General features: G+C 55.2%; 1 protein-coding gene across 1 annotated transcript in view; it reads right to left on the minus strand.

The window, feature by feature from the left end:
* KCNK3 (potassium two pore domain channel subfamily K member 3) overlaps positions 1-18,495 on the minus strand; it is a 79,279-nt gene extending 60,784 nt beyond the window's left edge. The window contains exon 1 of the mRNA XM_034766816.1: positions 18,156-18,495. Coding sequence (XP_034622707.1) covers positions 18,156-18,438 — 283 coding nt within the window. The 5' untranslated portion in view covers positions 18,439-18,495. The remainder of the gene's footprint in view (positions 1-18,155) is intronic.
* Between the last annotated feature and the right edge of the window lie 2,558 nt (positions 18,496-21,053).

Consider the following 21,053-nt stretch of genomic DNA (forward strand, 5'->3'; position numbering starts at 1 on the left):
CCTTGGATGCCCCAGTGAAACGCTGCCCTCTGCTAGCTCCTCGCCTCGAAGGCTGGCCAAGTGCTTTACTGTTCAGCAACCGCTAGTGTCCCTGTGCGAGAAGTATCCAGAGAAGGGACTTGTCCAAAGCCAAACGGCGAGTCAGTGGCAGAGTCGCTAACACCCCCTTCCCCAGACTGCTCTAGATCTCCCCCCTCCTTTTTGGCCTTTGCCCCTTAGGGACATGAAGTCACAACTCCCATTGCTTGGCACTGCTCTGATCTGTATGAAGCGTGACCAGATACCACCGCGATGGGTCCCACATGAACAGTGTCAGAACGGTATTATTACCTAGGACATTGCAGCTGCCCTTATACTGCAGCAGGGATGGAATTTAACTCCTCCTGTTGCAAACAGCACAGGCTCCTGCCAGCTGAGTGAAAGGAGAATCCCCATCAGCTTTGCTCAGTATAGAGACTATGAAACACAGCAGAGCCATGCAGGAAACAAACACAAATAGTGCAGTGCACATGTGTGCATGCCATTGCACTAGGACGATAAATCCTTTGCTTGTGGTGTCATTACTTTGCCCCGTGGAGCAGGGAATGCGACTAGGGGGCTGGACTGGAGCGGGGGAGGGGAGAGGGGCTGGTGGAAGCCCTGTTTGAGTGACAAGCCTGTCAAGCCATGAGCAAACCTTGCAAAGGGAAATTTGGCGAAGCAGAGGAGAGGGGCGTTCGGATTGCCGGCTGAGTGTGGGAGGCTCCCCTCAGCCAGCAAGTCCCTCTGGGGGGCAGACGGCGCTCAGAGCCGCAGGGGTGCTGGTTTTACACAACACTACACAGCTGGCAGGTGATTGTGTTGCGTCTGCAACATGACAGATGCTCTGGACGTGAGACGGAGACTCCTCCACACCCTTCCCCCTTGATCCCCCGCTCAGGCGAAGCGACTCTATACACACGCCATCCAGTGATCTTCCTGCGCCATGCGGCCCTCACCTGACCCCTCTCCCTTACAGCTCCACAGATTGGCCACATCCTTGGGGAACAGTAGGTAGGGAACAGTGCTGCCCAGATGCCTGGGGAGGGGCATGGCCACGGAGATGAACCATGGCTGCTTTCCATCTCCAATCTGTAGGCAGGGCTGGCCTTAGCGAGTGGGGCCCGATTCCTGGGGGTGGGGCTTGCCGCTTGCCGCCAGCAAGCCCCGCCCCCAGGAATCAGGCCATGCTCCAGCCAGGGTCGCGGGGTTTGGGCGTGGGCTGGAGCCCCTGGGGTCAGGTCTGGGGGTGCTCGGCCGGAGTCGCTCAGCTGGGGCCGGCGTGCTCGGCCGGGGACTGGGATGGCGCCCCGGGGCCCGAGCCAGAGCCGCCGGGGCCAGGGCCGGAGGTGCTCGAGCCGGGGCCGGAGCCGCGGGGCTGAGTCAGGGGTGCTTGGACGGAACTGGGGCCAGTGCCCCAGGGCCGGAGCCGGGCCAGAGCCAGAGCCGCTCGGGCCGGGGGTGCTCGGTCTGGGGCCGCGGGGCCGGGCCGGCGTGCTTGGCCAAAACCGGGGCCAGTGCCCCGGGGCCCGAGTCGGGCCGGGGCCGGACTGGGCCATGCCTCCCCGGAGCCCTCCTCGCGCCCCCCCGCCCCAGCTTACCTGCTGCCTCCCGCCTGCCCCTGCTTCTTTTCAGACTTCCCGCGAACATCTGATTCGCGGGAAGCAGGGGAGTGGGGAGGAGCAGGGGGCGGAGCGTTCAGGGGAGGGGAGGAGGGGGAAGTGAGCTGGGGGCGGGGGCGGGGTGGACAGCTGCGGGGTCCTCTTAGGCGCGGGGCCCGATTCAGCCGAATCGGCCTAAAGCCGGCCCTGTCTGTAGGAGTCTAAGAACATCCGGCCTGTCGCCGCAGAGGCTGGGCCGTGCTGTACAGACTCAGTGACTGCAGGGGGGCGGCTCTAGGCCTGAAAGGACTCACCCCAACCAGGTGCTATGGGTGTCGTGCCGTGTGCTTTGCAAGCGAAGCCATTGACGACGGGCTGGAACCGACACCTCAGCTCTGCAGCCTCCCAAGAGTTGCGATCTCGCTGCAGGCTTCGCGGGTCGGATAAGGGGCCGGATCCCACAGGGTAGCTGCTGGCTGAGGAGTTGCCCCAAGAGGTAGACAAGGGGGCGGGTGACCCAGGGGGGAGATGCCAGGGAGCTGCTGGCCCCTCAGGGCTCAGAAGCAATCGAGAAAGAGGAACATGTGGCTCTGGCTGGAGACGACCCAAGGCTGGGGATATTAAGGACTGATGACGCTCGGCCAGCGAGATCCAGGCATGTGGCCCAGCTCAAATAGCAGGCCTGGAATGATAAACACTGGCGTGCTGCAGAGAGGACAGCTGCTCCCAAATCCCCTTCAGCAGAGGTTACTCGGCAGGGCCGTCTCGCAGGGACTCGGCTTCCATCCAGCCTGGCTCTTCCGGGCCAGATCCCCACAAGCCAGGTTTGCACCCGGGGCCCGCGTCCTCCCGGCTCCAGAATGTCTGCGGAGAACCAGGCAGAGAGAAAGAGCCGGGCCCGGCTTCCCCCGATGGGCCGATGGCCAGCCAGGGCAGTGAGCGACCCACAGCTGGGTCCCGGGCGGCCTCCCACCCACACAACGGCTGATTCCCAGCTCTCTGCATCTCCCCCCCCAGGCACCAACGGGTCCAACTGCAAGCGCCTTGGGGCAGGGACCTGGCCACTCCCAAACAGTGCGCGGAGCCAGGAGACCCCCCCATCTCTGAGTGAGCTACGCAGGAGAAGGGGGTGCAGCAGGAGAGCCACCTGGGGTGGGGGAGGATGGAGCTGAGGTGGGCCATTTTGGAGGTGTGGCAAGAGGGGGCAGAGTATGGATGGGGTGGGGGCACGTCACACGAAGTGCCCAGAGGCAAAGGGATCTCCTGTGTGAAGGAGCCTCCCGGGAGGGGAACATGCACTGCAGGGGCTGGGAGGGATCCACCCACAGAAGAGGATCTCATGCCCTTTGTGGTTGTTCTGTCTGCAGCTGGATTCCCTGCGCTTCCCCGCCGATCATCTTCCAGCTGCAGCAGCATGAGGGGCTGCCAGCCCGAGAACAGGCTTGTCACCCCGCGTGCCCGGAGCCAGCCACAGGGAGTCCATGGTGGGCGGGTGCTGTGCTCACTAAGGCTGTGCCCCGGGCGCACGCCCCCAGCAGGAAACGCAGGCACTCTCCTGGAGCAGCACCATCACACCTCACGCCCCCTTCACAGGGGGCTGCACAGACGTGGGACGTGGCCATGCAGTCAGTGCCGGGTTCAGACCCTGCCATGCTGTCATGCCCCAGGCACGTCTGCTTTGCACACACTTGTCGTGCATTCATGCCCTGGCATGTGCACCTATAAACTCACACGCATGCACATGCAGGGAGATGGCGCCCTCGAGTGCACGCAACCCCTCTGTATATGCACATGCCCCCGCCATGCATGCACACCTCCTGGAGACGCAGGGGCCTGAGGCAGAGCTTTGTAATTAGCAAAGGGGCAGCCGAGCGACATAGCAGGGCCATTACCCATTGGGGTCTGGCCCATAGAGATCTCAGAAAACTCCTTCTCTTAGCCACGACCCAGATCAAACCACAAGACAGCATAGAATATCAGGGCAACCCCCTGCTCAAAGCAGGGCTGACCAATACCCAACTAATCATCCAATTTTTTTTTGCCCCAGATCCCTAAATGGCCCCCTCAAGGATTGAACTCACAACCCTGGGTTTAGCAGGCCAACGCTCAAACCACTGAGCTATCCCTCCCACAGCCTGGAACACAGGGAGTTAATTCCTTTGCTCAGAACGCAGCCCCGTGGCCCAGGATTGGTGGAAGAGGTAGCCCGGGCCCCTTGCAAGCAATACCCAGGGCAGTAAGGAACCCACTGGCTGGGGAAGTACCCACTGCCTGCTCCTGCCACAGGCCGGGAGCCACACGCCGTCTGCCCCAAAGAAGAGCACGGCAGCGAGACTGTCAGACGCTGGGAGCGGTTTGCAGCACCGCGAGCCCAAGCCTGAGCTCACAGGGGGCTGCCAGGCAGGATGGGAGCAGGGGCCTGTACAGCCCAGTGGCCCGTCATCAGCTGCTTCAGAGGCACGAGGTGCGACAGCCTCCCAGTAATTCATGAATAACCTGCCCATGGCGGAGCTGCCTCCCTCGCCCCTCCTGGCTAGGGGCGGGTGAGGATTTCCCCCCACTCGGGGGTTCTTGGGACAGTCTCCTGCCAAGCCAGTTTCTCCCTAAGCGCTCAGCCCTGCCCCGTCTGTCTGATTCAGCCCGTGCCTTCCGGCTGCTCCAGCTCCACGGGGCACCCAGAGCCTGGCAGACAGCCACAGGCGGCTCCGTGCCTCCAAGGGCTAGGGGCTCTGCTGCCTCTGTGCATTCGGGGAAGAGGGGACGTGGACCCCGTAGATCTGGTCCAGCAGCGGGGAGGATCCCAGCTCTGTAGCACGCTAGGCCCTGTGGAGAACCAGAGCTGGGACAAAGGTCGATTCTGCCTCTGTGCAGCAGAGAAGATGGGCAGGGGGGAGGGTGCAGTTGCGGGGGGAAGGTGGCAGAGGCAAGAAGCTCCCCTTCTCTCAGGGCTGGAGCCCAGAGCTATTAGCAGGCAAAGCCCCTCTCCACCACTGCAAGCTGCGGGGGAATAACCAGCCTCGGTTCTATCTTAGACTTCGCAGAGCGAGGGGTCAGCCCTCCCTCCCAAGGCTGCTCGGGGACCCTTCTGCATCACCTGTCCCCACTGCCATCGCGCCTGAGCACCTCGCAGGCTTTACTGTATTTATCCTGGCTGCCAGCCCCATTGCACAGGAGGGGAAACTGAGGCACGGAGAGGCTAAGTGACTTGCCCAGGATCAGTCTGAGGCAGAGCTGGGAGTTGAGTCCAGGTCTCCCTTCACCCAGCCTAGCGCTCTAACCACTTGGCCATTCTTCCTTTTCCGTGCAGGGACGCTCAGCGGCACCCACAAGTGGCTTGCCCAGCTCCGTGGACTTTCACAAGCTTGCTCTGGACTGACACCAGATTAAATGAGACCAGAATCCGGTTCAATGTGAACTACACCTGAACAGGTAAGCCAGGCCCGCTTTCACCAGGTGCAATGGCAGCAAAAACTGTCCAGGTGCACCTTGCAAATCTCTTTGCCCGTGAGCGTGCGCAGCACGGGGGGGGATACTAAATATATGTCAGCCCCATCGCCCCTCTCTGCTGCCCATTTACCCCCCTCTCCCCATTCCAATTGGAAGTCTGTCCTTGCAGAGCCCAGGAAAACCCACTGCAAGCATTTCAAACAGCCAGCCCGTGACTCAAATCCCCTTCCGCTGGATACACCGTGCACACGTCTGATTTCCTGCCCAGTGGAACAAGGGCGGCAGTCACATGCCCCTTAATAACGGAGCAAAGTTCAATGTAATAAATACATTGAAAACAAACCGTTATCTGGACAGCAAGAAGCCTGGCCGCGAACGCACTTGAATAATAAGCGGCTGAAGGAAGAGATTCCCTCTTCCAAAAACTGCCAGCAAAACTCCCTCTTCTACTGATTGCCAGCTACACGGACACCATTGGTGGTGGCCAGGCTGTGACGCGGCTCAGCGCTGCCAGATCTCTCTGTGTTATCGCACAGCTCATGCTCTTCGCTGTTTTCCTTAAAGTCCCAGCTCCGGAGTATGTGAAAATCTCAGTTTGAGTATCTGACTCCCGAGTTGTACCAGGCCGGAAGATCAATACGCCGAACCTGTGGTGTGTTATTTTTAACAGGATGGTTTTTTAAAGCCGATCTCACCGGGGTTTTTTGGGGGGGCGGGGGGAGGGTCTGACTCGTGATTTTTGAATACCTGGGCTTGGCAATCACGGGAACATTCCACAAGCCCCATCTGCTGGGGGAAGGTCAAGAACTGGGCCTGGATTCATCCCTGCATCAGACCAGTCGTACGCTGGGGTCCTTCCACTGATTTCAGCACCGTTGCCCTGGTATTCAGGTGCAGTGACGCAGTAACGGCTCAGGTCCTTGATTTCCATTATAAGCCCGTCTGTGAACCGCCCAAACGAAGCCATTTTGCACCCAGGGCTTGTTGCCAGCAGAGAAAGTCATACCCAAATTCAAGGCCATTCCGGCAGACCCGTGTTCAGATGCAGGACTCGGGAGAAACCAGATTGAATCTCGGTTTTAAAATTCATCGCAGGCGGGGACGCTGTGGCTCATCCCACAAGCGACTCACCCGAGAAGCGTCACGTTACGCTGATTTGGAAGAGCGCCCGGTGATCGCGGGCAAAGAATCGGTTTCACGGTGGGGAGAGGCACAGCTGGACGGCTATTCACCAGCAGATTGGGAATGTCCGAATAATCCCCTGGGGGGGCCTTTTAAAATGCAGCAAAGGGCCTCGTCTTCCATTGTTTTTAGCCCTTTTCCCCATTCAAAGAGCTTTCCAAGTGGAGCCCTTTGCTCTCCCTAAGCCCTGATGGCCCAGTAATAACGGTAATTCCTCCGTTATTATCCCTGTTTTATAGATGGGGAAACTGAGGCACAGAAAAGTCAGCACAGAATCCAGGAGTCCTGAATCCCCCCCCCTCTCCCCCCCCGCTCTGATCACTAGGTAACACTGCCTTTAAGATCAACAGCCTTCCTCTGATTGGCAGGAAAACACCCAGCAAGACTGCGCTCTGCACCAATCCAAATGAGGAAATCCGAGATCCTGTCACTTGAGCGGGGGCATGAAGCCACCAGGTCGGATGGCTGAATTTCCAGGAGCCCTGTGGTGGGACAGGAAACAAAGTCCTTGGGACAGAGCCATTGTCACAGGACCGATGCCTCCTGCTTCGAAAATAAACATCTCCCTGTTCGCTGGCAGTTCAGACAGGGCTCGGAGCAAACACGAGCCGGGTAATAAGGTGCCCATTAGAAGCTATTACAGAGATCTCCAGGGCCACCGGAGACGTAGATTAGGAAGCGGTTCCAGAGATAAGAGTGGCCCTGCGGGAAAGCCAGGACTTTGATCGGGGTAATTGCCAGCAGTGAGAAGAGCTGCTCTGCTAATGCCAGGCGCAGGGATACCGGGAATGCCGTACATTCTGTACAGGGCACTGAAGCTGTATGGACCTGCAACGCACCAGAGACTCAGCACCTGGCTGTGCGGACGCACCCAATGCTGTGCAAACCTTCCCCCCCGGCCCCGCAGCGCGGTCAGACAAATAGCTGCTAGTGCAGTTTGGCTTCACCAAGCCCCCTGACGTGCAGGGCCACAGATGCGACTGGTGCTGGGCAAAGGCGCAGAGGTGTGTGAACAAGTGACGGTACCCCAGATCCATGCCCCAAACCCCCTGGGGCGGACTCAGCGCGGGCGTCAATGCACGGGAGAGCAGTACCACCTGCCTAAAACCAGCCTGAGAGCAGCACCAGGCCCATGTCGTGTAGACAGAGAAAACAGAGCGTGAAGCCAATCCCGCCTCCAAGTGCGCGCAGGAGAGAGAGAGAATCAGCAGACCAGCCAGCGCTTGGGAGATGACGTTCGAGCGCTTCTGCTCTGTTCAACTTTCTTGGACTTTACCGGCCAGATCCTCAGCTGGCCTAAATCAACATCACTGGAGGGAAGTCACCTGGCACCAGCTGGGGATCTGGTCCCATACAGTTAACTTAAGCACCCATCTGAGCAGAGTTTGGAGCAGTGGCTGGTTCCGGGAAAGGACGGAGCAGTGATATTTTACCCAGCTCCAGCTGCCATCCCAGGGCAGCCAAAAGGTTCTGCTAAAAGGACCAGCAGCGAAAGAGCAAAGACATTGGACCAGGTATTGCACCATTCGGGCTCAGAGCTCACAGCACTTGAGATGAGTGCGACAGTTTTAGAGCGATGGCGTCTGTGGCCGAGTGAACTTGCGGTGCAACTCCACTGAAGCCAGCGTGGTGACACTTGGGATGGAGCTGGCAGTACGCGGGCAGCCCCAGGCCCCAGGCAATGCTCTCAGAAGAGCCGTGCTATTGGTTTTAAATTCTGTAGTGATCGAGAGGGCCAATGGAGAATTAAAGGGGCAGGCTGCCCTGTTACGATAACCTCTCTACTCCCGCTCAATATTCTTCTGTTCATCCCAGGATGGCATTAACCCCCTTGACCGCAGCGTCGCAGTGGGAGCTCATGATAGTCCCCCATCCTGTGAGCACAGCTCCGGGCTTTGTTCCGAGCTGCAGGACTCTACATTTGGCCATCTTCAAACACGTGTGGTTTGCTTGCCCCTAGATTGCTCTGTATCCGTGACCTGTCCTTGTCATTATTTACCATCCCCCAACCCTTTGGGTCATCTGCAAACTTTATCAGTGATGATTTTTGATAAAAATGTTAAATAGCCTAAGGCCAAGAACTGACCCACGCGGGACCGCACTAGAAACACACCCATTCGACCATGATTCCCAGTTTACAGTTATATTTTGAGACCTGTCGGTCAGGCACCTTTTAATCCATTTAATATGTACCATGTTGACTGTGCATTGTTCTAGCTTCTTCATCAAAATGTCGGGTGGTACCAAGTCAAATGCCTTACGGAAGTCTAAGCATATTACAGCAGCACTACTACCTTTAGCAACCAAACTTATCATCTCATCCAAGAGATATCAAGTTAGCTTGACAAGATCTATTTTCTATAAACCCGTGTTGATTGGCTTTCACTAAAGTCCCCTATTTTAATTCTTTATTGAGTCCTGTATCAGTGTTTTGCCCAGGATTGACATCAAGCTGACAAGCCTATAATTACCTGGGCCATCCCATATACTCTTTTAAAACATTAGCACGACATTAGCTTTCTTCCAGTCTTCTGAAACTTCCCCGGTGCTCCAAGACTGATTGAAAATCAACATTAACTGCCCAGAGACCTCCAGCTCTTTTAAAACTCTCCAGTATAAGTTGTCTGGAGCTGATGATTAAAAAATGTCGAACTGTAATAGCTGCTTTTTAACATCCTCCTGAATTACTGTTGTAATGGAAAACATTTCATCATCATTTGTTCTGAATACATCGTCCTTTTTCCCCAAATACAGACAAAAATATTTAGTGAACACTTCTGCCTCTTCTGCATTATTAGCGACAATTCTACCATTTCCTTCTAGTAATGGACTAATACCATTGTTGGGATTTCTTTTATTCCTAATATACTTTAAAAAACTCCTTGTCGTCCTTGACTCTGGTGGCCATTAATTTCTCATTGTGTCTTTTTGCTTCCCTGATCAATTTTCTGCAGTTCCTAGCGTCTAATGTGTATTCATTGCTGTGACGAAGCAGGGGGCTTTCTTGTTGTTTTCAACCGTTTGCATGCAGAGGGCGTGGGACTCAGTTTCCCTGTGTGTTACTGGTTTAACGAGGTGGTGGGAGAGGGAGTTTGTTGTTACAGAGGGCCAGCGAATGGCCTGGAGAATGGATACCCCAGCGACTGGTGCTCTGGTGAATGGGAGGCCCAGCTCGGGAGTCACAGACGGTTCTGGCCAGTGGGAGGACAATGGGCTGTGGAGAGAGGACTCCATGACCTGACCAGCCCATTCTAGCCAGAGAGAAAACAGAGGAGTGGAGGCCCAGGTGGCCTGTTTACCTGGGACAGAAGACAAAGGACAGAGGCGGGGCTTGGGGGACAGTGATATCAGATGCCCAGCTAGAAGGAGGGAGTTCTGGGCTGGTGGGGGGAGCAGCCAGAGCCCGCCTGGAGGCTGGGGAGACTTAGATGGGCTGGGCTGAGGGAGGCCAGGCCTGAGGCCCTGAGAGTTTCCTGTGCTGGGTTCAGACGCTCAATAAACCTCCTGTGTACGCTGGCTGAGAGTTGCTCCAGGCTAGAGATCAGGGTTGCATTATTCCCTCTGGGTGTGGAGGCCCCGGGGGTTCAGAGCGAGGGCCCACGGCGAGAGACAGGCGTGCTGAAGGCTCAGAGAGGTGCCGTTCCAGGAGGCGGAGGGGCCTACGGCTTAACCCCCGAGACAGAGTGGATCCCCAAGAAGGGCTGTCGCACTGAAGGGGGTTCCTCCCAGGGACCGTACAGAGCCAGAAGAGAGCACGTGTCCTGTCAGTCCGGGACAACTGCTACCAACTTCTTCTTTCCATTTGTTATATATATTTACAGCTGCTTTCACTTCCTTTCTAAGACAAGGTATGTTTTTAACCCTTCTTTCGCAATTTTTTCTGCCTCCCGGATTGGCTGTGCTAATGGCAGGATGATCAGGGACTTTAGAGTCCAGGTTGTCAGATCAATGTGAACGCTTTTTCCATGCTGGCTGGCCCAATCCGGGTTTACTGCGGTTCATCCCATTTATACAACCCACCTGATCCCCTCTCAACACTCATCCTGGGACAAGAGGGAAGGTCCTCTCATGGATCAGTTACTGGTTAAAAGACAGGAAACGCAGAATAGGAATAAATGATCAGTTTTCACAGTGGAGTTTCCCAGGGATCTGTACTGGGCCCAGTAATGTACAACAGATTCATAAATGATCTGGAAAAAGGGGTAAACAGGTTTGCAGATGGTAAAGAATTACTCAAGTTAGTTAGGTCCAAAGCAGACTGCGAAGAGTTACAAAGGGATCTCACAAAACTGGGTGACTGGGCAACAAAATGGCAGATGAAATTCAGTGTTGACAAATGCAAAGGAATGAACATTGGAAAACATAATCCCAACTATACGTATAAAATGATGGGGTCTAAATTAGCTGTTACCACTCAAGAGAGAGATCTTGGAGTCATTGTGGACAGTTCTTTGCAAACATCCACTCAATGTGCAGCGGCAGTCAAAAAAGCAAACAAAATGTTGGAAATCATTAGGAAAGGGATAGATAATAAGACAGAAAATATCATATTGTCTCTATGTAAATCCATGGTACGCCCACATCTTGAATACTGCGTGCAGTTCTTGTTGCCATGTCTCTAAAAAGATATATTGGAATTGGAAAAGGTTCAGAAAAGGGCAACGAAAATGATGAGGGCATTGAACGGCTTCCGTATGAGGAGAGGTTAAGAAGACTGGGACTATTCTGCTTGGAAAAGGGACGACTAAGAGGAAATAGGATAGAGGTCTATAAAATCATGACTGGTGGGGAGAAAGGGAATAAGGAAGTGCTATTACCCCTTCACAGAACACAAGCACCAGGGGTCACACAGAGAAATGAGTAGACAGCAGGTTGAAAACAAACAGAAGGGATTATTTCTTCACACAACGCACAGTCAACCCATGAAACTTGTTGCCAAGGGATGTTGTGAAAGTATAACTGGATTCAAAAACAAACTAGAGCAGTTCATGGAGGACGGGTCCATCAATGGCTATTAGCCAGGATGGGCAGGGATGCAACCTCACCCTCTTGGTGTCCCTAAACCTCTTATTGCCAGAGCCTGGGAGTGGAGGACAGGGGTTGGATCACTTGATAAATTGCCCTGTTTTGTTCACTTCCTCTGGGGCACCTGGCATTGGCCACCGTCGGTAGACAGGATGCTGGGCTAGGTGGACCATGGGTCTGACCCAGTACGGCCGTTCCTATGTTTTTATGTTCTAAGTCTTCATAACCCCTCGCGTTTCATTTACATTTTGCCTCCCCTCCATATTCTTGAATGAAAGCCACCAGGAAAATGGCGCCTCTGTAGACCAAACGGCTAAAACTCACCCCAGTGAGCAATGGTTTGAGACAACTACAAACCATAACCCACTGAAAATACAAGTGTTGTCCCAGCCACCTCTGTTGGCAGGAGTGGAGTATTGCACAAGCTGCAAAGCCCAAAGCGTCAACGTGATGGGGGTCCCAATTCCATCATCTCAACAAAGCATTCATTGAACGAGAGCCCTCACTATCCAACACCAGCCTGCCCCAGGAGATGCCAGCTTTGTCTGTAAGAGCCCGATGCACAAAAGACTGATCCTAATTATTCCTTTACCATTGGAGTCTTCCAACCAAATGCTGACCTGGCTCAGCATGGCGTTGTTTTAAAAACAGCAGAGGCATGGGGAACTAGTGCAGTAGTTTGCAATAGGTTAATAGACTCCAAGGCTGGAAGGGACCATGGTGATCATCTAGTCTGACCTGCTGTAGAACACAGGCCAGCGACCTCCCACACAGCAATTCCTAGAGCAGAGCTTTCAGATAAACAGCCAGTCCTGAGTTAAACATCGTCAGTGCCGGAGAATCCACCACGGCCCTTGGTGAATTGTTCCAATGGGTAATTGCTCTCACTGTTAAAAGTGGATGCCTTATTTCCTGAATCTGTCTAGCTTCAACTTCCAGCCACTGGATCCTGTTAGACCTGTCTCTGCTAGACTGAAGAGCCCACGATTAAATATTTGTTCCCCATGTAGGTACCTAAAAACTGTGATCAGGTCACCCCTTCACCTTCTCCTTGTTAAGCTAAATAGAATGAGCTCCTTGAGTCTGTCACTATCCGGTATGTTTGCTAATCTTTTAATCATTCTTATGGCTCTTCTCTGAACTGTCTCCAATTTCTCAACATCCTTCTTGAATTGTGGGCCCCAGCACTGGACACCGGATTCCAACAGTGGTCGCACCAGTGCCAAATACAGAGGTCAAATAACCTCTCTGCTCCTACTTGAGATTCCCCGGCTTAGGCATCCCCTGATCACATTCACATTTTTGGCCAAAGCATCACATGGGGAGCCGAGGTTCAGTTGATTATCCACCACGTCCCCCAAATCTTTTTCACGGTCGCTGATACTTATCTACTGACTGCTTCGTCAATTGCAACCTACTAGGAAGGTGGTATTTGCTCTGCCCCAGGAGGGAATGATTCCCCTTCTGCTTGATTTTGCTAGATCTTCCGTTTTCCAATGCTACAGGGCAAAAGACAAGGCAAGGAGGGGTATTGCTTCCGGAGAAGGGGTGTTGGGTAGTGCTCTCTTCAAACAGGCACTGGTTCCTTAAAGGGGCTAGAATTGGGTGGTAAGACAAATCCAGATCTCTAGGACTGAAACGCTGCCATGTTTCATCCATCTCCACAGGTTACAGTCTGGCAAAAACCAGAGCCAATCCTGAAGCATAGGACACCCCATGTGGTCCAGTATAAGCATCGCACCACCAAGCCATGTTAAATCATCTCAGACTAGGCATGAGCAGCATATGAGGTATTTAAAAAAAAATGTGTTCTTTGAAAGCCAGATTTCGTTAATCAAGGCCAAACATTCTTTCCCTGCAGGACCGAAAGAACACGTACTTAAGAAGGTCAGAATTTGTTCTGTAATCAGCACAGCACAAAACACGTGGCAACGAGATCCCTCAACAACTGAAAACTCCTCATTCTGAAAAAGGACGTAACTCAAAAGCACCAGCTGGCTAGTTCCAAACTTCATGAGAATTTTCCGCTGCAAAGGTCATTGACGGCGATGATTATTCTTAAAGGTCTGAGACTACAAGTCCCAGTATGCAACACTTAACTCTTTGAGGACATTGTAAATGGACGGCACTTGGCTAGAACTTAGCGTCTGCACAGTTTTCATCCCTCGATCTCAAAGTGTTTTTCAAAGAAGGGTAAGTGTTGGAGCTGGAAGGAAATTTTCTGATAGAAGTTTTTCCACCAGGAAATGCCATTTTGTCGCAGCCAAAACTTTCCAGGGGAATGGGTCAGTTTCATTTTGAAAAGAAAAAAAAAATGGAAAAAGCATGTTTCAGTGCTGTTTCAAGCTGATCAGAATGGAACTTCGCCCCTGGTTTTTATTTAAAACTTGATTTTAGTTTATACATTATAATACAATTTTTAAATGTCGTAATCAGACCAAAGCTGTTTGATTTTTACAGAACAGAATGTGTCAGTTATCCCGACATGAATTCTTTTTCTGAAAATTCCATTTTGTGGGAAATTTTGAAATGTTTTGGTTTTGTTCCAATTTGGAAAGAAAACAAATTTCAAAATGGCAGAACGCCCGACCTCCAACCAGCTCTATTCAGTGTCATTACCCCCACGTTACAAGAGGGGAAACTGAGGCACGGAACGGGGAAAGTGACTTGCTGAAGGACACACCGTGAGTCAGTGGCAGAGCCAAGCAACGCTCTGTTCTCCAGACTCCCAGTCTGGTGTCAGACCCACTGGGCCACATGAACGGTTTTAGCCCTTTAAAAAAACGGCTGTGCTCCACCCGAGGTGACTGCATTTCAGTGGTGGCAAGTGATCTCTGTGCAGCACAGCTGTGTGGCTGTTGAACAGCTGCTGCGCCCCACCCCAGAGGTGGCTGCATTTCAGTGGTGGGTGAGCATAAATCTTACCCGAGATGAACAAGAGGAGACATAATATATACCAAATAATGAATGGGACAGGAGAAGTGAATGAATACTGCCAGGTGCCTTGGCTCATAACACAAAAACAAGGGCCTCTCAAAGTAACCAAAATGTGGCACATTCAACACAGAACAAAGGAAACACTTTTGCACACCACTGAGCTGGCCTGTGGAACCCACTGCCACAGGAGAGCATTAAGGCCAAATGCGGAGCAGGATTTAAACAAGGGACTGGGCATTTATAGAGGTACTGAGAACATCTAGAGTTAGAAGAAGAATTCAGACACAACCAAGAATTTGGAAGGGTGAGTTATCAACCTCCCTGCTTCAGGGCATAAGCTGGGACCTCTCACTATTGTGTGTCAGGAAGAAACTTTCCCAGTGGTTACTCCCCAACAACCCATTGCTGAGGGACCTGGGATCTGCTCCCTTCCTATCAAAGCCGCACAAGTTACTGCTGATTTTTTCAGGAAGCTGATTTTCAAGGGACACGAAATGCTGGTCCAGAGAGAAATGTGTCAGGCAAAAGAAATCTGCTATAGGAAGGAACAGACGCTGTCAGCAGAGGGTTTATGGAAAGTGTCCCTGGTAGGGAGAAACGGATTGCAAGATCAGTAACGGTAATAAACATAAGCAATTGAAAAGGGTAATTAGAGGAGGAGGGAACGTATACAGCGCCCAGCTGCACGGATGACTCCTGCTAACAGTCAAAGGCTGCTGGAGCATACTCCCAGCTGGCCAAAGAGGAAAGCGGAAACAGTCGAGGACTGTCGTGGGGGGAAGATGGGCAGGTTTGTCAAACCTCAGTGTAGACACTGTCCCGAGGGTGCGGGGAGAGGATGGCAGGACACCAGATCTCCAGGTTGGGCTGGAGAGGAGGAGGCCAATGGGCAGCTAAACACAGCCCCTGGATGTTAACCACACAGATGAACAACACAGATGTGCAGCCGGCGAGGACTACGGTTCCCAGCACGCAATGCTCCAGCGGGAGCCGAGACGTGCCTGGCCACTTGGATCCAGGCGACGCTGTGCATGCTGCGGCCTGCACCTACGTATCCAAGAGGAGGCCACCTGCTCTGTTTAATGCAAATGACAGGCCCCTTGCTGCAAGCTGCCAGTGCTCCCTGCACAATGCTGGCGCCCTGGCTCCCGTTGCCCTCCGGAGGGCAGGAGCAAGTGCATGGCTGGAAGTCATGGCCCTGTGGGGTCTGTGCATTGAAGTCCTTGGCTTGGGGTGCCCCAGATACTGTAACGATGGAAACCGCTAGGGGGAAAGGTGTCTAGCGTAGACATGGAACCCAGCCCTGAATAGCCAGGCTTGCTACAGGAGGGATCCTGCCCCCACCGCCTGGATCGGAACACAGCCACTCTGGCACCCTAAGCCACCAGCCGCCCCACGGCTGCTGCATTTCAGCGTGGTGGGGCCAGTCTATCTGCTGAGCCACAGATCAGCCAGCCTGGCTCTCCACCTGCCCTGCCCCCCCGCCCCCAGCCCTGCACAGCCAGGACCGAAAGGCCCCCCAGAGGGCATGTGTGTTAGTGGAGAGGGGTGAATGAGGAGAGGGACGCAGAGGGCAGGGAAGGGGCTGGCAGGGGGAAAGGGGGGAGTGGGAGAAGGTAAGACCCAGCTCAGGTAGCCGCAGCGTGGAGTCCAGACGCGGGGCTGGTAATTGGTGTGAGCCCATCCCCATCTGCTCACGCGCCAGAGGAGAACGCCACAGAGCTTAGCCAGATTCGGGACAACTGGCTGCCCGCTAAGCAGGCTGGGGCAGGGCTAAGAGGCATCGGCAGGGCATGTGCTTGGAGGGGTACAGGACTGGAACAGTGGGGGGCTGCGGGTCAGGACTGCAGGGCATTGGCGCAGAGGGCTGGCACTGGGCCAGCAGGGGGCGCTGCAGCTAAGGGTTGAGGTGCCCTGGCAGGTTGTTTTCAAGCCAGAGCAGGTGCTATTCCAGCTCCTGATTGAGGCCTGCCCCCGTCTGACCTCACTGTCCCTGTCTGCACTGTGGCTTCCTGCCAGCCCCCCTCCTCGGGTGTCAGCAGAGCTAGGAGCCACCAGCCACCTCCTGGGGGTTTAACACCACACCCATGAATCCTGCTCTGAGCCAGATTCCATGACAGAGGCTTGGAAACACCAGCCTCCTGTCTACACCAGGGGCTGCTAATGCTGGTGGAGTTCGGTGGGGGTAGCCAAAGTGGGGAACGCTCAGGTAACTTCCCTCGTGCGGACGGGGCCACTGTGTCTGCCACGAATCCCTCCCTTTCCTGGGACCAAAGGAAGATCAAAGACCACCTCGGTAGGAGGGAAAACATCAGAAGTGGGTTGCTGTTGTTTTTTTACGGGGCTGGGTAGTGAAACAAGACCCTTGTGCGAGTGACAGCCAAGGTGGCGTTATTCAAACTCCTTGGAGCCGTTTGCAGATATTACCCCCACGGCGGAACAAGGCAAATGCAGAGAATGTGAGGTCATTTTCAGATGGCGCTTAATGAGGTTCTGCGACCAAGACGCCCGGGGCAGACAAAGCGTCCTCGGCCATAGGAATGTCCTAAGCCCCACAACAGGGAGATTTGCTTCCACACAGGAAATCACAAAGAGCTGTCAATGGAGTCACGCCGGTGTAAAAATGGGGGTCAGAAATGAACCAGGACGCTGAAATTGGCCCTTCCTCGCTGCATCAAACTGCACCCATTTGCATCTGGTTCAGAAGCGGTCCTGCACCTGATTCTGTTCTGACTGACGCTGCGGTACATCAGGAGCAACTGCACCGGAGTCAAAAGGCGCGACAGACGCCTAAAACAGGCGTGAGATCAGATTCAAACCCGTCCGGCAGCAACGGGGTCAAATTAGTGCTGAGCGGGCTTGGGGGTCTTGCCTGCTAACTTCGCCGGCTGGAAAGAGCCATGCCCGGGTGGGGGAGGGCGCGAGGGCTCGCTTTGGGAATCGCTTCTGCTTCCACATGACACCTTTTAAAAATACCCACGAGGGAGGAACCCTCCGCAGCCCCAGCAACAACAACAAAAGCAAAGCCCCGGGGAGTGGGACCCCCCCGCTTTGTTTTCAGGTCTTGGTGAATTGCAAAACAAGTGCCTCACTTGCAAACAATCCGCCCCCCCTTTTTTGCACGCTTGCAAATTGCACAAACAATGATTCGCAAGTGCGTGTGTGTGTGTATCTGCGTGTGTATGTGTGTGTGTATGTGCGTGTGTGTATGTGTGTGTGTATCTGCGCGCGTGTGTGTGTGTATGTGCGTGTGGGTGTGTATGTGTGTGTATGTGCGTATGTGTGTGTGTGTGTATCTGCGTGTGTGTATCTGCGTGTGTGTATGTGTGTGTGTGTATGTGTATCTGTGTATGTTGTCACGGTGCAGAACAAACAGCCCCAGGGCAAAACACAGCGTGGAGTTTCCCAGGGGGTCCCCGACCCCCGACAGCTTCTTGGGGAGGACAATTCCGTTACCCTCCAAGTCTGGCTCGGGCGCTCCAGCCAGCGCCTGCCCCATGCCCTCAGCACACCCCACCAGCGGACAGTCCGGCTGCCAGGCGCTCCCCAATTCTTCCCCGCTAAGCACCCCCGACCCCCTTTCATTACCCAGATCAACCAAACCCCGCGGCGCCTTCCCTGCAATCAACTCGCTTTCACTCCTGCTCCGGGCCAGCCAAGGGGGCGTGTGGCGGAGACGCCCGGGCATTCGGAAGTCGCCCAGGATTGGGACTGACTCCGGAGTGGTCCCATCATTCCCCACCCCCCGGTGCCAAGCGAATTTAAAAGGGGATGGGGAGGGGGGTGTCACAGGGGGTCCCACCACGAAGGAGCGGTAGCAGCCTCCTTTCTCCAGCGAATGCCCTCACCCCCCACTCCATAAAGGCCGTGTGTGTGGGGGGAGACCCGCGCCCGCCCCGGCCGCCCGCCGCCCGGACGCCACGGGGATGGGCGCGGCGGCCTTACCGATGGTGGTGATGACGGTGATGGCGAAGTAGAAGGAGCCGGCGAATTTCCACTGCACGCCGGCCTTGTGGGGCTTCAGCTTGAGCACCACCCACTCCAGCTCCTTGTAGCTGGCGCTGCTCAGGTTGTATTTGCTCTTCAGCTCCAGCCGCTTCTCCTCCAGCCGCCGCCGCTCCGAGGTCTCCTCCTCCGACTCCAGCGCGTCGAAGACGGCGGCGCCCACCAGCAGGTAGGTGAAGGTGCAGATGATGAGGGCCAAGGTCCGCACGTTTTGCCGCTTCATGGTGCGGCGGGGGCGCGGCGGGCGGCCGGCGGGGGTCCCCGGGCGCAGCGCGATCCGGCGGCGGCGGCGGCTGGAGCGGAGCTGGCCTGGGTCATGGCTGCGCCGAGACCCCCCCCGAGCCGCGGCGCTGGGGGCCCGGGCTGAGCTCGCCGCCGACTGGCGCGGGGTGGGCGGGAGCCGCGGGGAGCTGTTCCTTCAGCACCACCCCCGGGGGAGCCCGCCGCGGCTCCCCGGCCGGCCATATAAGGGCAGGGCCACGCGGGGAGACACACAGCGAGCGAGGACACACACAGCGAGCGGGGAGAGACACACACACACACACAGACACACACACACAGCGAGCGGGGAGAGACACACACACACACAGACACACACACAGAGCGAGCGGGGAGAGACACACACACACACAGACACCGAGCAGGGAGACACACACACCAAGCAGGGAGACACACACAGACACACACACCGAGCAGGGAGACACACACACACACAGACACACACACGCAGCGAGCGGGGAGAGACACACACACACACACAGCGAGCGGGGAGACACACACAGACACACACACTGAGTGGGGAGACACACACACACAGCGAGCGAGGACACACGCAGTGAGCAAGGAGACACACACACACACACAGACCCACACACACACCGAGCGGGGAGATACACACACACCAATCAGGGAGACACACACACACAGACACACACACACAGCGAGCGGGGAGAGACACACACACACAGACACACACACACAGCAAGCGAGGAGAGACACACACACACACAGCGAGCGGGGAGACACACACACACACAGAGACACACACACACACCGAGCGGGGAGAGACACACACAGCGAGCGGGGAGAGTCACACACACACACCGAGTGGGGAGAGACACACACACAGACACACACACACAGAGCGGGGAGAGAGAGAGACACACACACACACACATAGAACGAGGAGACACACACACACAGAGCAGGGAGAGAACACACACACAGACACACACACACACAATGGGGAGAGACACACACACAGACACACAGAGAGAGCGGGGAGAGGCACATACACACACACACTCATACACACTGAGCAGGGAGAGACACAGAGAGAGAGGCGAGAGCACACACACACAGAAGCGGAGAGAGACACACATACAGACACACACACAGAGCAGGGAGAGACACACACAGAGGGAGTGGGGAGAGATACACACATACAGAGTGAGGAGAGAACATACACACACACAGAGCAGGCAGATCACACTCAAAGAGTGGGGAGTGAACACACACTGGGAGACACACACACACAGCAGGGAGATCACACACAGACACAGAGTGGGGAGACACACACACACAGAGACACACACAGATGCACATACAGAGCATGGAGATCACACACACACAGACAGGGAGAGACACACCCACAGAGTGGGGAGATCACACACACAAGAACACACACACAGAGGGGGGAGATCACACACACACAGGGAGGGGGAGATCACACACACAAGAACACACAAAGGGAGGGGGGAGATCACACATACAGGTAGGGGGAGATCACACACACAGGGAGGGGGAGATCACACGTGGGGGGGAGATCACACACACACAAGGACACACACCAGGGGGGAGATCACACATGAGGGGAAGATCACACACACACACACAAAGAGACACACCGGGGGAGATCACACGAGGTGGAGATCTCACACACATGGAGTCGGGGAGATTGCACACACACACACACACACACACACACACACACACACACACACACACACACACGGGGGGNCACACACACACACACACACACACACACACACACACACACACACACACGAGACACACCAGGGCAGAGATCACACATGAGGGGGAGATCTCACACACACAAGGAGACACACCAGGGCGGAGATCACACATGAGGGGGCGATCACACACACAAGGACACACACAGAGATGGGGAGATCGCACACAAGGACACACACACGGGGGTGGGGGGTAGAGGGGGATGCCACGGGAGTTAAGTGTCTATTACATGCATCTAACCCCCCCCCCCACACACACACACACACTGCCTCTGGCCTGGGTGTGGTGTGGGGCACTGGGTGCAGAGCCCCCCAGGGGAGTGTGACTCCAGTCCCAGCGCAGCCAGCAGGCTGGGGGCGGAAAGCGGGCAGGGCAGGGCAGAGAAGCGGGTGAGGGCAGCGGGAGCTGCTCCGGGGAGGGGCCTGGCAGGGAGCCCGGCAGGAGGAACTGGCGCTTTGGAACACTGGCTGCCAGCACGGATTTGGTTTGGAAGCAGTTTGGTTCCTGGGCTCTGGCCGGGAAGCTTTGGGTCAGATTCACCAAAGCAGCAGGGGTGGGAGGAAGGGGCTAGCGCCCAGGGCACTGGCTTGGGGATCTGGGCTCTGTTTCTGGCTCAGCCACAGAGAGTGCCTCAGTTTCCCATCTGTAGAATGGTGATAACAGCGGTGCCCTGCCTTGCAGGGGTGTTGTCAGGATACATACATTAAAGACAGTAGGGGGCTCAGATACTGCGGTAAGGGGCCAGGCAAGCACCTACATGGATAGAAAACTGGAATCATATCGTTTTACAACAGCTTACGTGAG

This window comes from Trachemys scripta, chromosome 3 (assembly GCF_013100865.1).
Source record: "Trachemys scripta elegans isolate TJP31775 chromosome 3, CAS_Tse_1.0, whole genome shotgun sequence".
Lineage (NCBI taxonomy): Eukaryota > Metazoa > Chordata > Testudines > Emydidae > Trachemys > Trachemys scripta.